Consider the following 19376-nt stretch of genomic DNA (forward strand, 5'->3'; position numbering starts at 1 on the left):
TCGAGTGGTTAGTTGGCTGGTTGACTAGCTGGTTGGTGGTTGGTTTAGTGCCCAGCCTCACTTGAGATGAGCTGCGCTTTGAGAACAGAGTCTTTGCTCAACATCTAGTAAAGCGTGATGCGATGCAGCCCATTGTGAATCAACTCAAAGGCAATGGTTTTGGAATAATGGAAAAACGCGAATTCAGCGCATGCAAATTGAAAGTATAATGATTCCCAAAAGCGTGCTCATTCGCATATGGCCAAGAAAACTTTTCGCTAGCAGCAGCAAATGCAATTTGCAACTCGAATACAATTAAAAGTGCAACGCTCGCATCGAGATTGAATTTCGAATTGCCAGCACAGACTGTTTGGAGTGTTTGGCAAGAACATCGAGTGGCCACATGTGCTTTTTATTTGCGCAAACTTTGCCATTTCAATATATTAGTTGCACATGTCTGGCACGTCTAATGCTTGCCACAGAATATGTTTGGGGCAGCTCATCACGTCTGCGGCACACATTCTGTCACTCTTCCCCCTCTTTTGAGAACTGGTTACAGCTTAACCTCGGATAATTACTTAAAATGACACAATAAGTTCCACGCCTGACCCGCTGTCTTTAGCATAATTAATAACAGAGTCGTGACTGTTCTGACTGTTGGAATGTGCCTAGTTTCTTCACTCCTACTTGCCACATGCAACATGTACGCTCACACTCGCAATGTTAGTGCATTATTTATGAACTAGCTGGCAGACGGCAGCGTCGTTGACAACTTGTCGTTGCCATGAGCAGCGCTAGAGCCATGTCAGGAACGTCAAGGACGACGGCAATTCACTCGACATTAGCCCGGAGCAAAAGCAGATTGAGTTAATCATCGGTTGACCGCAGCCCAGACAGAGAGAGAAGGCGACAGCGAAGGGAGGTGGCTGTGGTGAGCAGTCTTGATGGCAATCAGTCAAAGTCATCAATCAACTTTGCAATGCTGCTAGCCACACGAAATTTACTTGAGCCGCTTCACGCCAGGCAATTCTCCAGGCAACAGATTCTGAACCTTCCCCCGCCAGAAGCACTTCATTGATTTGCTGTGTGGCATGTTGCACGTCGCGAGAAGCAACAGCAAGAGCAGCAAATACGCGCCAAGTTATGACTAACGATGCTGCCACTGTGTGTAAGTGTAATGTGCCAAGACTCTACACACACACAGACGCACACACACAGTCGCACACACACAGTCGCACGCACACATAAAAGTGCTACAAGGCAATAAACACAAAATTGCGTATACGACATGTTGCAGCAGCATCAACCACTGGACGTTGAGCGTCGCCATTCAACTTCAACGCCGAACGTTCAGCTTTAGCGCTACTGAAGCCAACTGTAAAAATCTCTTCTGAAATTCTTCAATAAAAAATGTTAAATGCGGGTCGCTGGCCCAGGAAAGAGGTCATATAATTTTTCTTTTATTAGTGTTTTTTCTGCTTGCTTCTGTTTTTTATACCCGCTACCCATAGGGTTGAAGGGTATTATAAGTTTGTGCAGGCAGGAAATGTATGTAACAGGTAGAAGAAAGCATATCCGACCCTATAAAAGTATATATATTCTTGATGAGCATCAACAGCCGATACGATCTAGACATATCCGTATATCGGTATGAAACACTGGATCTCAGAGACTATAAGACATAAAGCTGTATTTTTTTCTGCAAATCACCTAAATTTAAATAACGAGCGTAATTGTAAAGCTAGTTTTGGTATATACAATAATAGCTATAGTAATTGTGATTTCTGAAAGTGTGGTTGCGATCAGAAAAAAAATGTCGAAGTTATTAAAAAAATACTTTTGTATATGTAAACACGGATCGTGATTGGGAAGACTATGAACTGGCTGCCCAATGATTTGTGTTCTTCTTTGCTGGCTTGGAGATGTCCTCCAAGCTCATGTGCTTCACTGGCCAGGAGCTGATGGAAAACGTTGATGTACAAGATAAATTGTATGCTGAGATTGCCGAAGTCGACAGCCAGATGGAGGGCGGTCAGGTGACCTACGATGCTCTTATGAGCATGAAGTACTTGTATCAGGTGGTGAACGAGGTGCTACGCAAGTGGCCGCCATCTCTGTCCGTGGATCGTGAGTGCAACAAGGACATTTACTATGAGGTCGATGGTAAAATTATTAAGATCAAAAAGGGCGACTGCGTCTTTCTGTCTAACTGTGCCCGTAGTGCAGGGCACAAGTACTTTGAGAATCCCACAAAGTTCGCGATTTGCTCTGCTCAAGGCCAAGAGCCTGATCTACTACATGCTTCGGGACTGAGCCTGCTGCTAAAAGCACCATTCCCTTTGATCTTATGTCCGCCGGTTTGCAAGTCTATCCTAAGGAGGGATTTTGGATTCAGTTCGTTCCACGTGACTAACTTGAGATTGAGAGTAACGAATTCAGTATTATGCAAACTTGAATATGATTTATTGAATGATCTATGACTCTGATACCTGAGAGAATTGTACTGCATTTAAAACTGCATAGCTTTATTGTGATATACATAGTTCTTTAAACGCTTATTCAATTTTATACGTTAAGTAGTTCAAAGTGTTTCCATTTCGTGTGCCAAATGCACTTTCCTATTAGGAGGTTAATTAATTATACATATGTAAATACATTGTAATAGAAGCGAAAAATTGTAAAGCTTTCATAGTGTCAAACAGATGTCAGATTTGTCATTCACTTCGTATACACAGTAATTCGCAGTGTTATTTAAATTATGCAATTGCTTGCAATGAGGGCCAAGGTTTTTGTTCTAGCTTAAATACATGGAAGTCAATTGAATATAAGGAATAGTAATTCGCTGGCTATAAATACAGTGGTCAGGTTCTAGGCTGCTTTTAGTTAAGACGCGACTCTTCTTCCGGGTGTTCGTTCTCGGAGTTATCATTTGTGAACTGTGTAATAATTGATCGAGTGTGTGTGTGTGAACAAGAATACGATTCGTTATGACCTCTGCAATACAATCCTTCTACAAGAACAAGACCATTCTGATTACAGGTGGCAGTGGATTTTTGGGAAAAGGTTAAGCCAGGATTCAATACGAAGTGATTTTAATTTTAATTGTTGGATGGAAATTCAATTCACTTAAAAGACCTTTGGAATCATTTCAAATTTACAATTAAAATTTCATGGATATATGATACTCATAAAAAAAATATTCTCTCGCAGTGACCATTGAGAAGCTTCTCCGCTCGACGGAAGTGAAGCGGATCTATGTGTTGATCAGGACGAAGAAGGGTCAAGAGCCTCAGGAACGCATTGCAGGCTGGAAGGATGAACCTGTAAGTTTAATATCTATGCGATATTAAGTGCCAAGAAGCTAAAAATTTGTGAAAGTTCTTTAGTGTTCTGCTCGAATCCAAGCCGGATATAATGAAGAAACTGGTGCCCATAGCAGGAGACATTGCTACACAAGATATGGGCATCAGTCTTTCGGATAGGGAACTTCTCATGAAGGAGGTCCAAGTGGTGTTCAATGGAGCAGCAACTACTCGCTTCACGGAGCGACTGCACGTGGCTTTGGACACCAACACACGGCCAACTCGGACATTGTTGCAGCTGGCCAGGGAAATGAGTCGCCTGGAGGCTTTTATTCATGTTTCCACAGCCTACTGTAACTGCATTAGCTTTCACATCGAGGAACGCTTTTACCCCGAACACTTGAATTGTAATGCCGATCAGGCCTTGGGACTGCGAGAGGTTCTGGGAGATAAGTTGACAAGTGAAGCTGCACCCGTCCTGATGGACAAGTTTCCCAACACTTATACTTTTACGAAAGCGCTGTCGGAGCAAATTATTGAGCACGAGTCGGGCGATCTGCCCGTGGCTGTTTTTCGCCCTGGTATCGGTAAGTGGTTTCTTAATGCTCAATCTTGCTTATTAGCAAATTTGATTTACATGTTTTTCTGTTTATATATATTTTATTAGACTCTTAAAAATGTGAAAAAGACTTAGATTTGACTAGCAATTAATCAAGGTGGATGGTCTATTACTGTTAAAACTTTGACTGTTGCTGTTGCTGATTATTTAATATATTTTATTATCTGAGACTGTTGAACTTTCTATTCCCAAATAACAACAACTAAGAAAGCTACAGTCGAGTGTACTCGACTGTGAGATACCCGCTACCCATTTTGAATAAAAGCAATATATTTTGCGGTATTATTCTCAAAATATACCAAATATACTGCAAAAATACTAAAAATATACCAAATGGTATATGTGGTATATCGATATGGTACCGCTTTCAAAATATACCATAGACGGCTCAATATACCAGATTGTCAGCCAAAGCAACTAAGACCCCTAGTAAGTAGGCGTTTTTGCCCATACAAAAATATTTCTTTAATAACTTTTTATCTGATCGCAACCAAAATAAAATCAGGAATCATAACTACTATATTTATTATTATATATACCAAAATTCGCAACTCTAGCTTTAAAATTACGCTTGTTATTCGATTTTTTTTATTTGCGGGGCCGGAAGTGGGCGTGGCAAAATTTTGAAACAAACTTGATCTGAATGCAAACATAACAAATGCTGTCGAAAAAAAATTATAGCTCTATCTCTCGTAGTCTCTGAGATCTAGGTGTTCATACGGACAGACGGACAGACACACAGACGGACAGACGGACATGGCTAGATCGTCTCGGCTGTTGACGCTGATCAAGAACTTTTATAGTGTCGGAGATGCCTCCTTCTATCTGTTACATACATTTCCTGTCGGCACAAAGTTATAATACCCTTCTACCCTATGGGTAACGGTATAAAAACGTGTTAATATTGGGCCTATCAAGTTTGTCGAACGAAGAAATTTAATTTTAGGAATTTCCTATTCCTTAAGTCTCAGTAATTATTTGAAATATTTTAATCTGAGTAAACTACTTATTTTAGACCCTTTCATTTTTTTCGTGAAGATTTATTGAGTAATTGAACCAACACTTTATTAGGAAAACCATTCAGTCCAAACCTCAAAGTCATATCATGACGACGTAATTAGAACCTTCCATTAAAAAAATCTCTATAAGTACTATTTAAATAAATACGATATATTAATATCAATTGCACTTTCCCATCTATTCAGTTGTTAACACCTATAAGGAACCTGTTGAGGGTTGGATAATGAATCCGTATGGTGGCCCACTGCTGCACCACGCTGCTGCTTTGGGTACTGTGCGTACCGTACTACTAAACCCTGTTAGTAACGCCAATATCCTGCCCGTCGACTACTCCGTCAACATGATGCTTGCTCTTGGCTGGCACACAGCGGCAGAGGCCGCAGTTCGAAAAAAGAATGCGATTGCTGCTCCCCCACCGCCCATCTACAACTACGTGGCCAGTGAAAGCAATATACTGAAGTGGGGCGAGTACATGAAGAAAGTGTTGGCGCTTGGAAATGAGTTTCCGCTGGAGGGCATAAAGTGGTTTCCCTTCTTGATCTGTACCGCAAATATTTGGATGTTCCGACTGCTCGGCTTCTTCTTTCATTATGTGCCCGGCTTCTTTATGGACCTCGTTTTACAATTCAGGGGCCAGAAGCCGTTTATCGTTAAGCTGTACCAGAAGAATCACAGGCAAATGGAGGTTCTGTCACATTTCGGCAATAATATCTGGAGATTTACGACGGCCAATACAAATCAACTGTGGAACATTATGTCATCAGTGGATCGGGAGGTATTCGTGTTCGACATGGTCACGATGAACTGGAAGGATTTCTTGATCAAAACCACATCAGGCATGCGAGTCTATATGGCCAAGCAACCAATCACCCCAGAATCTATAGCTCGAGGTCGCAAGGCTCGATCACGGTAAGTTAGAGTTGCCTCTTTATCTCGATGACTTAATATTAATTTGATTATCGCAGCTTCTTCATTCTACATAATCTGGTGAAGTACAGCTTTTCTATGTTGATCGCCTTCGTGTTGTGGAAGCTGTTTCGCTGCCTGCTTAATGTCTAGTTCACTTTTAGTCACACTTTTTGCAATGGAATACTTAACATTTAACAACATATCAGCTGAATTTCGTATACTTTATATGCGAATATGCTCGTGTCTTAGATGTTAAGAGTTAAGTATGGGGCTCAGAATGACTGCGATGGCTCTGCTGGTAGTGTTCAAGCCCAACATGCTGTGGTGTGCGAGTTCGAGTCCCGGTCTGGAATACAAACATATCTTGTTTCTTTTTTTTGAATGCGATTTATATATTTATGCGATATATTTTTACTATTTTTTAATATTTTGTAGTATATTGTTTTGGACATTTTGAGAATATTACCGCACTATTTTAATTTTACTCAAAATGGGTAACGGGTATCTCACAGTCGAGCACACTCGACTGTAGCTTGCTTACTTGTTTTTTTTGTGTGTTTGTTTATATTTTATTGGATTTTTTCACTTTTATGTCTGCAATGCAGAGTAAGAACATTAAGTAAGGCGCCCAGTAGGCTGACGTGAAGGTCAAAACGGTCAAAATTATGTTTAAGCACCTTATGGCGCCGTGTATGTGCCGTCTTTACCTCCCCTTTCCCTTCTCCGCTCCCCCACTGTTGCTGCTGCGCCCACGCAAGTCGAGTACAAAATACGAGTCCTGGGGGAAGCGTCATTTGTACTGGAAGAAGAAGCCATTGTAAAAATGTATGATGTGGCGTATACGTTATGCTTTATACGATAAAGGCGCAAAGTCTCAATCAACTGTATGTGTGTGTGTGTGTGTGTAGGACAGTGTAGTGGTGTGTAGTGTAATGTAGTGGAGTCAGATAGGGATCCTTAAGGACAACAACCGGCCACAGCTGAGAGTTGAACTCATTGTCGTCTCGTGGCAGGACCAAAGCAATTAAGATTGCCATGCAGATGCTGCAACTTCTCATGAGTGTGTGTATGAAAGGGAGTATTCATAAGAGTTGAAGTTGAATGTGTGTGTGTGAGAGAATACCACATGTAATTTGCATCCCGAAATTTTGCAGTGAAAGTTGCTGATGCAGCAAATGAAACTTTGATTTGTAGCTCAGCTGTCCCGTTATACAAGTATGCACATTGAGGTTATGTTGTGCTCGCTAAATGAGTGCACAACTGAGTGTGTGAGTGTGTGTGTATGAGTGCAGTTTAGTCACGTAGAAAATGTCGAGTGCTTCCCGTAGTTCTATGTAGGTGCTTGCAGGATGATTCGGCGCACTAATGAATCATGCCACCTCATTAGAGCAGCATACCCCAAATTGTTGACAGTCGTTAGGGTATCCAAATGTCGTGGTGGTAATGCAGCTTGTTGTTGATATCTTAGATGACAGTGCTTCCCACTTCCGGGGTGGCCATTAAATTCCGAGCACGAACTGACTTTAATGAAATACGTTGCGATACTCTTCAGATTCGCTTGTGTGCAAACTTTCGATTGCGAGTTTGCATTTGAATTACAGATTGGCAGATTCGTGAATTACACTGAATCAATCTTTTAATTAAATTAATCTTTAATTTTAATTGCATTTCCATTTCCATTTCGGTTTCAGTTTCATTTTCAGTTTCAGTTACCATTTCCGCTCAAGTTTTGTGTCATCTATCAAGGTCTATTAGCAACCACGAACAATATCATCTTGTTTCCCGGAATTACAACTATTTGTAACTTTGGTCATTCCAATTGACCAATCGATGAGGAACGTGTTTTTGTCGACCGCCCCCGACGATGTTCGGACTGTGCAAGGACGAATGAATGTCCTCATAATGTGTGATCAGGAAAAGTTTGTGCCGGCGGGCGAAAGTTTCAAACGAGTTTGTCGAGCAACGAACAAAGCTTAACAAAGTGACAAATTTGTGGTAAATCTACAAGAATATGAAATTAAATTAACATCGAACAGTTGGCCAACTTTATCAAGAGTCTCTCGCGTTGCCTCACGCGGTCAGCATGATGGACGGGCTGATTAGAACCCATCTATCGCCTAGAGACAACATTTCTCTCTTTGCTTCTCTCTCTCTCTCTCTTTCTTTATCTTTTAGTGCCACAAACTTTTGAAAGATGTTTGGGCAAGGCCCAATTTGATGGATGGTCTGTTCGAATGGCATCTGAATCAAGTCCGAATTTAATGATTTAAAGGCGGCAGAGAATGGAAAATTTTATTAGCCATTGTAGCAAAGGACTGCCGAAATAGAGCAGCATAAAAAGAGAAGTTGCGAGCCGCACTTGGGCAACAAGACAAACGCTTGCAACAAAGCTACTTTTATATACGAGCATGACAAAAAGCTTAATGCCGTATTCATACATTTAAACGAATGTGTGCGTGTGTGTGAGTGTGAGTGTGAGTACTCGTACATTCTCTTGATCCTGCGGCTGTTTCTAATATTCTCAAATCTGGCATTTGGTTTAAATTTAGTGTTGGCATTACGAGTCAGCTAGTTTAGTCGATGTACAAGGGACGAGGGGAGGCGAAGGGCGTGGCCGTGGTCGTGTGGTCACTGGTCACTTGGTCAGTGTGTGTGCGTGTGCTTCTCTCCAGGATCGGAGGCCACTCGCTTCTAATAAAGACTTGAAGATACGACACAGTCGCTTAGCATAACAATGGCAACATGTATTTATACGTGGAGTGCAGTACAGTGATATCTGCCTAAGTTGACTGTACGCCACTCAAGATATTTATACACACAGAGTCTAAAGGACATGCTGGCTTTGATGTTTGTCCCTCGAGGGATAAAGCACAATGCGGGCGTTGTCTCTGTCTCTTGTTTCTCTTCTGCCTCGTTCGGTGGCTGCGTGTCCTGTATCCTGTGCCGGGCATTTGCATATTTTGTGTGTCACATTTTCATTTATTGCCTCGAAATCCTGCAGCGTTCATTTAACACATGCCTAGGATGCAGCAGCAACATCAGCTGCAGCCTTTGCAGCAACTCTTTGCGAATAAATTAAATTGACAATGCAATTCGTGCGTGCGTCTGTCAGTCCGTCTTTCAGTCGGTGTCTGCAACAATGTTGCGTTATTTTAATAAAAATCGATTTCATTTTTTTAACCCCCTCCTCAATTTTTTTCGTTTTAATATTATTTTTGTGCCATCACAAAAGCTGTACATAGCACGTGCTATGTGTTTCTTTTAATGACATTCAAAAAGAGAGATGCGTATTTTTTTTATTTTGGTGTTGTGCTTTCAAATTCATATGAATGCAGGCAAATGCAAATGCTGTTGTTGATGATGATCGCGATGAAAAGCGGGTGGAGCGGGTGAAGAGGAGACAAGTTTCTGGTGTACGCAGCCACATCCGGAAAGCGAATGGAATGCGGCGGAAATGATTTTTGGTTTTATTTGCTTTGCGATAAGAAATATGTCAATGCCAATAAAAGGGCATATAAAATGGCCATAAAAAGTATGTCGAGATGTTTCAACAAATTTCAGCAAGGTGCCACAACCAACGGCAGCAAGGCAACAACGGAGGCAACAAATCAAATCAATAACCTTGGCTCCGAATCCTGGTCTTTGTGTCGGAAGCCCGTCACGACAAATTTTTATGGTGCGCGTGGAACGGCATTAAAACCAACGTGGCGTATACGCAACAATTCAATTACTGCACAGCCCATAATTAATTCCTTGGCCTGCGTTCAAAGATGGCGCAGCATAAGAATACGAAATGCAATTTTAAATTACTTTCAAGGCGGATGGCAAAAGAGTTTTCTTTATTGCACATTGCGCTGAATTATTAAGCAGCTGTCAAATGACTTTCATATTAATATTTTCGCCTGAGTGGCGTCTTAAAGCGTGTTGAGCTGGTATTAAATAAATGAAAATATACGTGATGCCACCTAAGGGAGAGCCACGGTGTCTCCTTTGCCAGTTGCAACTGCTTGCCTGAACAAAAATAGTAATTTACATGCTGAAGTTTTCACACCGATGAGCACAAAACACAAGCAGAAGCAGAAGCACAAACACGGAACCCAAAGAAGTGACGTGCCAAGTTCGTAGTTCGCAGTTCGTTCTGTTGCGGTTGCAGTTGCACTCACCGAAAAAAAGGGCAGCTAAAAAAGATTCGCTTGCATATGCAGAAAACGTTTTCCCCTCAGCCTTTTGGGAAGGTGTCTGCAAGGTGTCGTCGCTGCTATCCGAGGGTTTGGTTAGGGGCTTCACTCACATGGCTGACTTCCGCTGATGCTCACAATGATGCTCACGATGATGCTGAGTGTATCTGGCTCGGAAATTAGCAGTGTGCGCACTGGCATTGTCACACAAATAACGTATACGCAGCGTGCGCTCTTTAAACTCACTTTAAATGCCGCCCACTCTGATACGACTGACAACTGAATGCGAATGTGAATGCGAATGTGAGTTATTCGCATTCATTTATGCTGCATTCAATGTTGCTGTTGCCGATGCTGTTGCTGCTGTTGTTGCCACTTTGATGGCAGCAACTCCATCAGGAAATCAGCAGCTCTCGGCTGCAAATGATAGCTGATGACATGCTCACAGTGTTGCCTCCAGCGCTGGTTGCTCTGCAACCGCAGTCCATTTGCAGCACACACAAAGGCTGCTCCTCAAGATGTCGTTAGCTTGCTTCTGCTGCTGCTGCTGATGCTGCCTTTGACATTGCAGCTGTCAATGTGGTACGATGAAGAATGAACCAAGTCAGCTTGATATGTTCTGCATCGAATTGATCTATTTACAGGCTGTTTTGGGTGGTGTTCCTTGGTATCAAAAAAAAAGAGCTGCACGTACTCAAAGGGAACCTGGCTTAAATTACTAACCACACATGCTGAACGCAACGCAACGCATTTAAGACTCGCCTTAATCATATTAAAAATAGAGGAGGAGAAGCAGCAACCAGAGAAATTACAAGCTGCAACTTGTGACGTGATGTCAAGCGCTTGCAAGTGTCTTGCACGCATTCAAAGGCGGCACAAAAAGTGGCAAAAGAGCTGAGGTTGAGACGACGAAGCTCACACAATACGGGCTCCCATATTTCTTGAAGGCATTCAAGGCACAAAATGTGCATTCACTGCAGCCTGTCACAGGCTGAGAAGAGAATGAGAAAACTTGGGGCGGGAGGGGGAAAGTCGCTATAAAAAGGACAAAACAGACGGTCGCGATTGTCGCCACACTTGGCCAAGTTCGCCAGTCGTCTGATTACCGCTCCAAAAGCGGCAGCCGCAGCAGCGCCTGGAGCTGCAGGCGAGTGAACGTCTTCCTCCCTCTGCTCTACTCTGCTCCTTGTCGGGGTTGTCGTCGTCCTTGTCGCGTAGTTGTCATCGCCAAGCATGTGGCGGGTGGCGCTGCATTTCCTTAAACACATAAAACTGTTTTAGCGCTTCCTTTTCAGCCTTTTCAGTCCTTTTGGCGAGGCGTTAATGGGCATAAAAACCCCACATAGATCTACGAGGGCTCAGCGTGAGAAATGCAGCAGTCACGTTCCCCTCTATCCCCCCTTCTACTCCATGAAACCGCACACTCTGCACACTGCAATGCCAACAAAAAGCAGATACAAAGAGCGAGTCTGTCGCACTGAGCACTGAACACGTCCTTATGCTTGTGGCAACTGTTACGCAACTCGTCGTCGTCGTCGTTGTCGTCATCGTTGTCGTTGTCGTTGGTCGACGGCGTATTATCGCGCCACCTAACTCCTCATTTGCAGTCGTTTGTAGTCCTTGCTGTAAGCGGATAGGGTTGTGCACCAGTCCCTGCCACGTTGTAACTGCCACGTTGCCACCACCACCATCCGGGCAAGTGCAGCTAGAAGTGGCAATTCACTTCAATGTGTGAGCTGGCCGCCTTTTTTGCTGTCTCCTTAAACGATTGTCCCGCCACTGTGACTGCGTTGAATCCTTTGTCCTCTCGCGATAAGCTTATGTTACTGCCACACTCCTTCTCTTTCTTACAATGTTTTCTCTGACTGTTTGCTGGCAAAACAATGAGTGAAAATACAACTAATTAGATCGAGTTCACAGCCAGCCAAAAATAAATCTAAGTGCATCGGATTGCAAGGCCAGGAATTGAATTTCATTTTGCAATTGCCTTCATAAATTATTTAGCCTTTAGTTCATTATTTCTGTAGCAATAAACTTCATTCGAGAGCACGTTTCTTTCCATTCTGCCCCTCGACTGAGAAGCTCTCTCTCTCTCTCTCTCTCTCTCTCTCTCTCACCACATGGCCAAGAGTGGCGGAGACAAATTGCTAGGAACAATTTTGCACAGCAAGCTGTTTGCCAATGCTGCTGCTGCTGCTGCTCCAGCAGCGCAGTCTGTTTCCGTTCCTCACTTTTGTCCGCTTTCTTCCTCCTTCTGCTGTCCGGACTCTTTGTGATTTCTGTTCGCTGTGTCGAACAATTGCTAGAAATTAATTTCACATTTGACTCCTGGTGCTAGCGCAGTCTGTTGCTCTCTCTCGCTCTCTCTCTCCGTTGCTGTCTCTCTCTGGGTAACTGCACTTATGTACAAAAGGCACTTATCGTGAGTGGGACTCGCATCCGCTTCCGCACTCTTTCTCCTAATGCACACCATTGCCAATCGCCATCACCATAGCTGAACACTGACAGCTGCAGTCGAGGAGAAGAGGAGGGAATGCTGTTGAAATGGAGGTGGCAGCGAGAGCTGCACAGATGGCGCAATATTTGCACAGCGTGCGCACTGCTCGGGAAATGAGCTGTATGCAGTTCCGTTCACTATGCCAGACTCAGTCTCCGACTGCGTTGCAGACTATTCCTCCTCATGCTAAACGCATTAAAATGTGCGCATTAAAATGTGAAAATTTGATCAAGTTGTTGCAGTTGTAGTTGTGTGCTCTGATTAAACAAACACTCCGGCTCCTCTCTGCATGATTCTAGCTCCTGGCTAGGAGTAGCAGCCGCAATCACTTAGAGCGCTTTAAGGCGCCAGAATACTCCAAATATGTTGACTACGAGTATCTGCAGGCTCGAGTTGATTTCGACGTGGAGGCCACATTAATTCCTCGAGTTTGCTTTTGGCATTTATATTCCTATTCGTATTCTCATACGTATTCGTATTCGTAAGAGTAGTACATGTATTCGTACTCATTCTCGTACCCCGAAAAACGCTTCAAACGACGAGCAAACAACTTGAATTGGGGCGTCTGCTGTCCTGTGGCAGTCTCAGGCAGCAAAGAGCACAGACGAAGGCAGAGACAGAGACAGAGACAGAGACGGAGGCATGTGGCATGTCGTTGATGCGATAAAGTGCTGCGGCAGACATTTTTAGCGCCATGTTGGCCGCCATTACAAAGTCGATCTAATTATACACAACGAGTAGCGCCTGTTATTGTACCAACGCCTTCTGTTCTCACTCTCCACTCTCCACTCTTCTTTCTGCCGCTTCCGTTGAGTGTCCAAAAAGCGGCAAGGCAGAAAAAGTACCAGGCAAATCTATTTGTATGCGAATCCTTGTGGTTTGTTTTTGTTTGTGTTCCCAGTTCGCGTTGAAGGACGAGCCGAAGAGTAGAGTAGAGGGGGACGCTTACACCAATCGCTTGAGTGCCTTGAGCCAGGCAATGGGGATTTGCATTAGGCGACCCTTGTGGTGGTACGGCCACGCCTACACAAAAGAAAAGACACCAAAAGCCAGAATTAGAATCAGAGACAACACAAAAAGAGCAAAAAAAAGAGCGCAAATCAAGCGAGAAAGTGTGAGAACCATTGAATATTCAATCCGAGCTTAATCCCCGTTCATACGAAAAAGATTTGCGTGTGATTCCCCTTTTGAAAGTCATGCAACACGCAGCACCGCAACCTGATCTGATGGGCCTCCTAAGCATACAATTGCCTGACTTTTGTGCAGCTTTGCAACTGATTAAACTGCTCCCCTGCCTTGCCGCCATTGGCCAATTGATGATCCCCCACTGTTTAACCAGCGGAGCTTTAGTTGGGCTTTAACTACCACGACTGAGCACACGTGGCCACGTGCCCATGTTTATGAAGCCAACTGGGCCACATGTCGCCATTCATGCAGCCAACGTCAACGGCAATGCAGCTGCCCCCTCGACACAATTGGCTCACTTCCCTTTCTCCTTTCCCCTTGCCCGCTTCACCTGGAGCACCGCAACAACACCGCACACAGTCCACAGTTGGTATCTGTCAGATTAATGCCGTGCATTCATCACGTGGACGACGGACAACCCGTGACATACAAGCCAGGCAAACAGAAATGCAGTTAAATTGAATTCTCTATCCGCCCATTCAATGGGAGTTTCACCCACTCGTCCCAACCACTCTCTGTGCATGTGTATTCAATTAGGAAACTTACACGCCCACAAAGGCGATTTGAAGCCGGGTAATGCTCATATGAATAGAGGCAGACTAGGGGCCTTTTGGCTGCCAGCTTAAGCTCTCAAGACTCAACTGCAACTGCGATTGTGATTGTGATTGTGATAGAGTCAGTGACTGCAAGTGTAACTGTGACTGTTGGAGAGACCAACTGTTAAAGTCACTTTCATGTGAATGAGATAACTGTACTCCAACTGCTGCTTTAAGGATTAAGGCTTTAAGGTTTCTTAAAAATCAACTTTTTATTTATTTCAAGTTGATGCCTTCAGAATTTTTAAAGAAGATTCCAAAAAGTTTTGAAGCTGTAGTTGATTTAGAGTGAATGTTTTAAACAACGAAAAGAACACAAATTATTTAGAGGTCCGCCAATTTATTACTTGTTATCCAACTCTTAAATGTTAGTTCATGCTGTCGCCATGCTCTTTTCCTACATTCAACAAAATTGTAAATCGAGACTAGTAAAATTTTCTTAAATAATATTGTGATTTTTCCTGCGACTAAAACAGTTACTGTGAGTGATGGAAACTGTGACTGTAATATCGATTTTAACGATTGTCTTGGCAACTGCGTCTGGCGCTTATGTGCAACTTACTGGATTACGCTTTTCATCTTAATGCCATCATTAAGCGCACCTGCAGTTGTGTGTGTGTTTGGGGTGCTCTCTGAGTGTTCGTACGAGTATTTGTTGGTATGTGTGTGGACCACAATTAAAACGGAAACGCATACTTTCCATTATTTGCACAAATAACCAGAAGATATGCACTCAGGCACGCATATACTTAATACCCCTTCTCTCCGCACATCTACACCGCAAAACACAGCCGTCTACCTCAATCTCTGACTCAGTTCTTACCTCGACTCAACTTGGTTGGACTTCCCTTTCCCCCGAGGGCTGTGACTCAGCTGCAGCCCTCGCTCTGGGCTTGCTCTCGAGTGTTTGAACGAACTTTTGCATTGTGAGAGTCGTAAATATTTGCAAACCGTTTAATGCTCGTTAAACGATGCCAATAACTGCCACGCAGAGACTACGAGAGGCCGCCAGACACGCACGTCGACACACGGACATAATGAGAGAGAGAGAGAGAGAGAGAGAGAGAGAGGGAGCAGGAAGAGGGACACAGTTGGAGATGGAAATGGAGATGGAGACTCACTTTACTCACATCGCAATGCCAATGGCCCCCAGGCACGTGTGTGCGAATCGCCTTTGCCAGCTTGCAACACACACTGTCTGTATGTGCGTATGTGTGTGTGTGTGTGTCGTGGCAGTGCATGTGGCATTTATGTAAATGCTTAAACTGTTAAGAAAACTTTGGAATAACGTGCATGCAGCAGCACGATCCGAGAGCTTTCAAGAATCCGAGTTTCCTTTCGTTATTAAATACGTTAAGAAACTATGTATTAAAATAACAAAAGCATTTTGTGTATTAAGAATTTAACTTGATCAATTTGCCAGATAACTTTCATGCAGCAAACACTCTGCTTGAAAACTGTGATTAAACCAGAGTGAATTTCAGTTATTTAATTGGCCAGGGAATAAGTCTCACTTCTCTTGCTCGTACAGAAATATCTTTCCTAATTATTTCTATTCATTTAGACATAAATTCACTTGTCTTATTCAAGTTACAAGCATAAAAAGTTCATTTCATTGTCTTCCCATTCATGAATTCTCTCTGTAGTTTTCAGAGTTGGCTTGCAGCTGGCAAAGTTAGACAATAACTTATGCCAAATTTATTAGAAATGCGTCGAGTCGAGCGGTAACTTAATAAGTTTTGGTTAAACTCGTGTGTGGCATATTTGCACGGGTACTCGCATTCATTTGCGCACTCACACTCACACTCGCACTTGTTCTCGTATTCATCGCATTAGCACTTCGTTGCCAGGGCATCAACTATCAAAAATGTTGCCGGATTAGTTTTCCCACGTTGAACTTTCGAGTAACTTTGGTGATGCGCCCCCCGCGGAGGGAATTATTTATCCATTTGCACAAGGTGAGAGTTCTCTGGTAAGTGGAAACTTTTCATTTGATAACTAACACTTGTAAATGAATAATTCTCACTACGAGAACATAATTTCTAGTAGCTTAAAGTTACACTTCTGACTAGAATCTATACAAGCTAAAATAGTTCCCAGTTCATCTATTTATGCACATAATTCAAACTGGACTTTGGCTATTCAATCTCGTCTAAAGACTAGAAATTAAATAGCTTGCTTCTCTCATCAATTTTACATAAAAAAAACAGATATTTCCATGAATAATTCCATTCACCTGCTGCATAATACTATTATAAAAAACGTTACAAAGAAAAATTATTGCGTGACGCGATTCCCGTCGAAATCCTTTGTCCGATTATCTCGAACCCTAAACAAGCAACTGGCGAGTTCTTAGTGTCATGCTTGGCAGCGAAAAGCAAAAAGCAAAAGCAGAGAGCAGAGAGCAAAGAGCAGGCTAATAAAGTCCTGACGCAGATTACTTGCTTACTTACATCATTGTTATGATGCTACAGTGTTGAGGGCGGTGCGGAAAGCAACCAACGAAAAGAGTTGTTTGACTCTCAGATTATCACTTCATCGAAACTGATGTTATTTCGCGGCTTTGGACCGTTTCTTGTCAACAACTTTTTAAACGCACTGTGGCTCAGCATACCAAGCGAGAGTTCCCCAAGGATGTGATAATAAACAAACTATTATAAACATTTGCATAAATTCTTTAGTGGGGTGGAGAGACGAAAATCAATTAAGCATTTAACTGAAAAATCCTCAAAAATAAATAGTTCTTTCAGACGAGTTTGTTACGCTAGAGTGAAAGGAGATTTCACTTGACAACATTTAAAATTGAATAAATATGTTTGCGTAGGTGCGGGGCAAAGTTGAGTATACGACGCGTGTGTGAGTGCGTCTATGTGTGTGTGTGTGTGTGTATCGTTGTGGAAACACATGAAAGTATTGTAGAAAGATACATGCGAGTATGAATTTGAAATAAACTCGATTCTTCCGCACAAAATCCTTCGAACATGTGCACCACCAACACCACCATACAGAAGCGTACAAATGGATGTAAACCACATGTACACATACACACACACACACACATAGACTCACCCACACAACAGAGATTCCGCGTAGAGCAGAGCATAAGAAAGTTCAAGGCTTATGCCGGTTGTGGCAAATGTTGACATGTTTGCCCCTTCGCTAGCTCCAAGGACTCACTGAGGCGTGCTGCGGGAATAATAATGGGAGCCCGGTTCCACAGTTTCCCAGCTCTCCAGTTCCTTATGTGGTTGTGGAAGCTATGGGAAAATAAAAATGCAGAAGCAGAAGCAGAACAATAACAATACAATACACACACATGCATACACACGCCGAAAAAACAGAAGGAACAGAAGGAAAACAAAGCAAAGAACGGGGTCGAAGAAGTGCAGAGAAAGAGAGAAAGAGGAGAGTGGGGGGAAACAAAGCGAAGTCGGGGCAGTTCTGGCAACCACTTAACCAAATAAATCACAAAGTAAATACCATCTATTGTTTCTAGCAGCAAAAACTCATGAAAATTTATTGCACTCGTCCCACCCGCACATTGCCCAGATCCGTTCATATATGTTATACTATATGTATATAGTATATACCAATATACTATATAATAATGGAAAGGCCTGTCAGAAAGGCCATCAGGCAGCGGATTGGGCAAGTAAACGATTTTAGATGCTGACTTATTCCATATTTAAATTAAGTATCTCAATTTATTGTCAACTTGCAGTTTACAAGCAGCAGCTTGGCTAAAACTTGCCAAATTTTGCGATTACAAAAGACTACCACAACAAGCAGAAGCCGAAGGAGAAGCAAAAGGACAAGAAGAGCAACACCAGCTCAAGGACAAGTGAAAATTTGAATGTAAATGTCGTTTAAGGCGGGAGAATCGGAAGAGAGCTCTTAATGCAAAATCACGTCCTGCCATTCATTTTTCCATTAAGACACCAGAGTCAACAACATTAACTTAAGTTACCTGCCACAACTTGCTCCCTTTCCCCGTTCCTTCGACTTCACCTTGGCTTGTCATGATGGCGATAAGAGCTGAGTAATTCATTTTTATGTACTACCCAAGCGGAAAAGGGTTGAGCCCACACACTCCCAGTCAAAGCCCCTATGGATGCCATTAGCTATTTATATCTGCAAATTACATTAAATAAACACAAGTGTTTCTAGTGAACAAGTTAGATCAAGTCGCAATCGAATTAGAATGAAGGAGAAGCATGATCGGAGTTATACACATGATATATCTAAGGACTTTTTAAGGACATTGCGTGGAGGAAGCTAAAAACCGCCATTGCGGTAATCTGTACATAATCTTCACATTCCAAATGCGAATCCTCTGTATTCGGTATTCAGTGAGTCGCAAGTAATTGTCTGGTTTACTCCTTCGGCATGTGAGCGTGGGAGGCATGGGAGGCGTGGGCGTGGCTCAGTTATTCATTCATCATTGTTGAGTCTTATTGTGAATAATAAATGTTGTTTTATCCATACCGACATTTTAATTTGTTGATGCTGGTTTCTGGTTCGGTGGTTTGTTGATTTTGTAATTTGTCAATAATTACATCGGGCTCTGGTTATGTGGTTTGTTTGTTAAAGTAAAGCGTATGCGAATGCAAATTGTAAAATGTGAATTCTGCTTTGCATACACTCGAACTCGAACTCGATTCAGTATTCGCATTTCCATTCCCATCGCAGCCCAAGGCATTTGAAAATGTCTAATGCGCCATAACTTGGCTTTAAGTGTATGCAGAATTTACTGGAAAATCTATTACCGTAATACAAAATAATCCTTTGAAGAGACGAAGTTTTGTTTTGCAAATATACAAATGCAATTATAGAATTCTATGAACTATAATTGATTGTAAATACAGATAAACTTGTAATTATGTCAAACTGTTTCCCAATTACAGCCAGAGTTAGACAAATAAAGTCTAAGCCACAATCCATCAGTCAGGCATTGGCATTTCCCATTCCCATTTTTGTGGAAAGGAGAGTGCAAAGTGTTTGCGGATTATTGTAACCGCTGCTCGAAATGGGCAAGCCACAAGCTAAGGGTCCTCTTAGTGGCTGCTGAGTGGGCTGAGTTAGCTGGCTGGC

At 42.7% G+C, this 19376-nt stretch overlaps 2 protein-coding genes across 2 annotated transcripts; both read left to right on the forward strand.

Moving 5' to 3' along the window:
- Nucleotides 1-1874: 1874 nt before the first annotated feature.
- Nucleotides 1875-2459, forward strand: LOC132785236 (probable cytochrome P450 9f2; the record flags this gene model as incomplete). The annotated part of the gene is made up of 1 exon (XM_060791230.1): nucleotides 1875-2459. A coding segment is annotated over one exon (585 nt), but the record flags the coding sequence as incomplete, so codon positions are not given.
- Nucleotides 2460-2876: 417 nt separating this feature from the next.
- Nucleotides 2877-6267, forward strand: LOC132786877 (fatty acyl-CoA reductase wat-like). The gene is made up of 5 exons (XM_060793587.1): nucleotides 2877-3042; nucleotides 3190-3302; nucleotides 3358-3868; nucleotides 5106-5829; nucleotides 5886-6267. The coding sequence occupies exons 1-5, from the start codon at nucleotides 2967-2969 to the stop codon at nucleotides 5977-5979; spliced, it is 1518 nt and encodes a 505-aa protein (XP_060649570.1). The 5' UTR covers nucleotides 2877-2966; the 3' UTR covers nucleotides 5980-6267.
- Nucleotides 6268-19376: the final 13109 nt, after the last annotated feature.

Source organism: Drosophila nasuta, chromosome 2R (assembly GCF_023558535.2).
Source record: "Drosophila nasuta strain 15112-1781.00 chromosome 2R, ASM2355853v1, whole genome shotgun sequence".
Classification (NCBI taxonomy): Eukaryota; Metazoa; Arthropoda; class Insecta; order Diptera; family Drosophilidae; genus Drosophila; species Drosophila nasuta.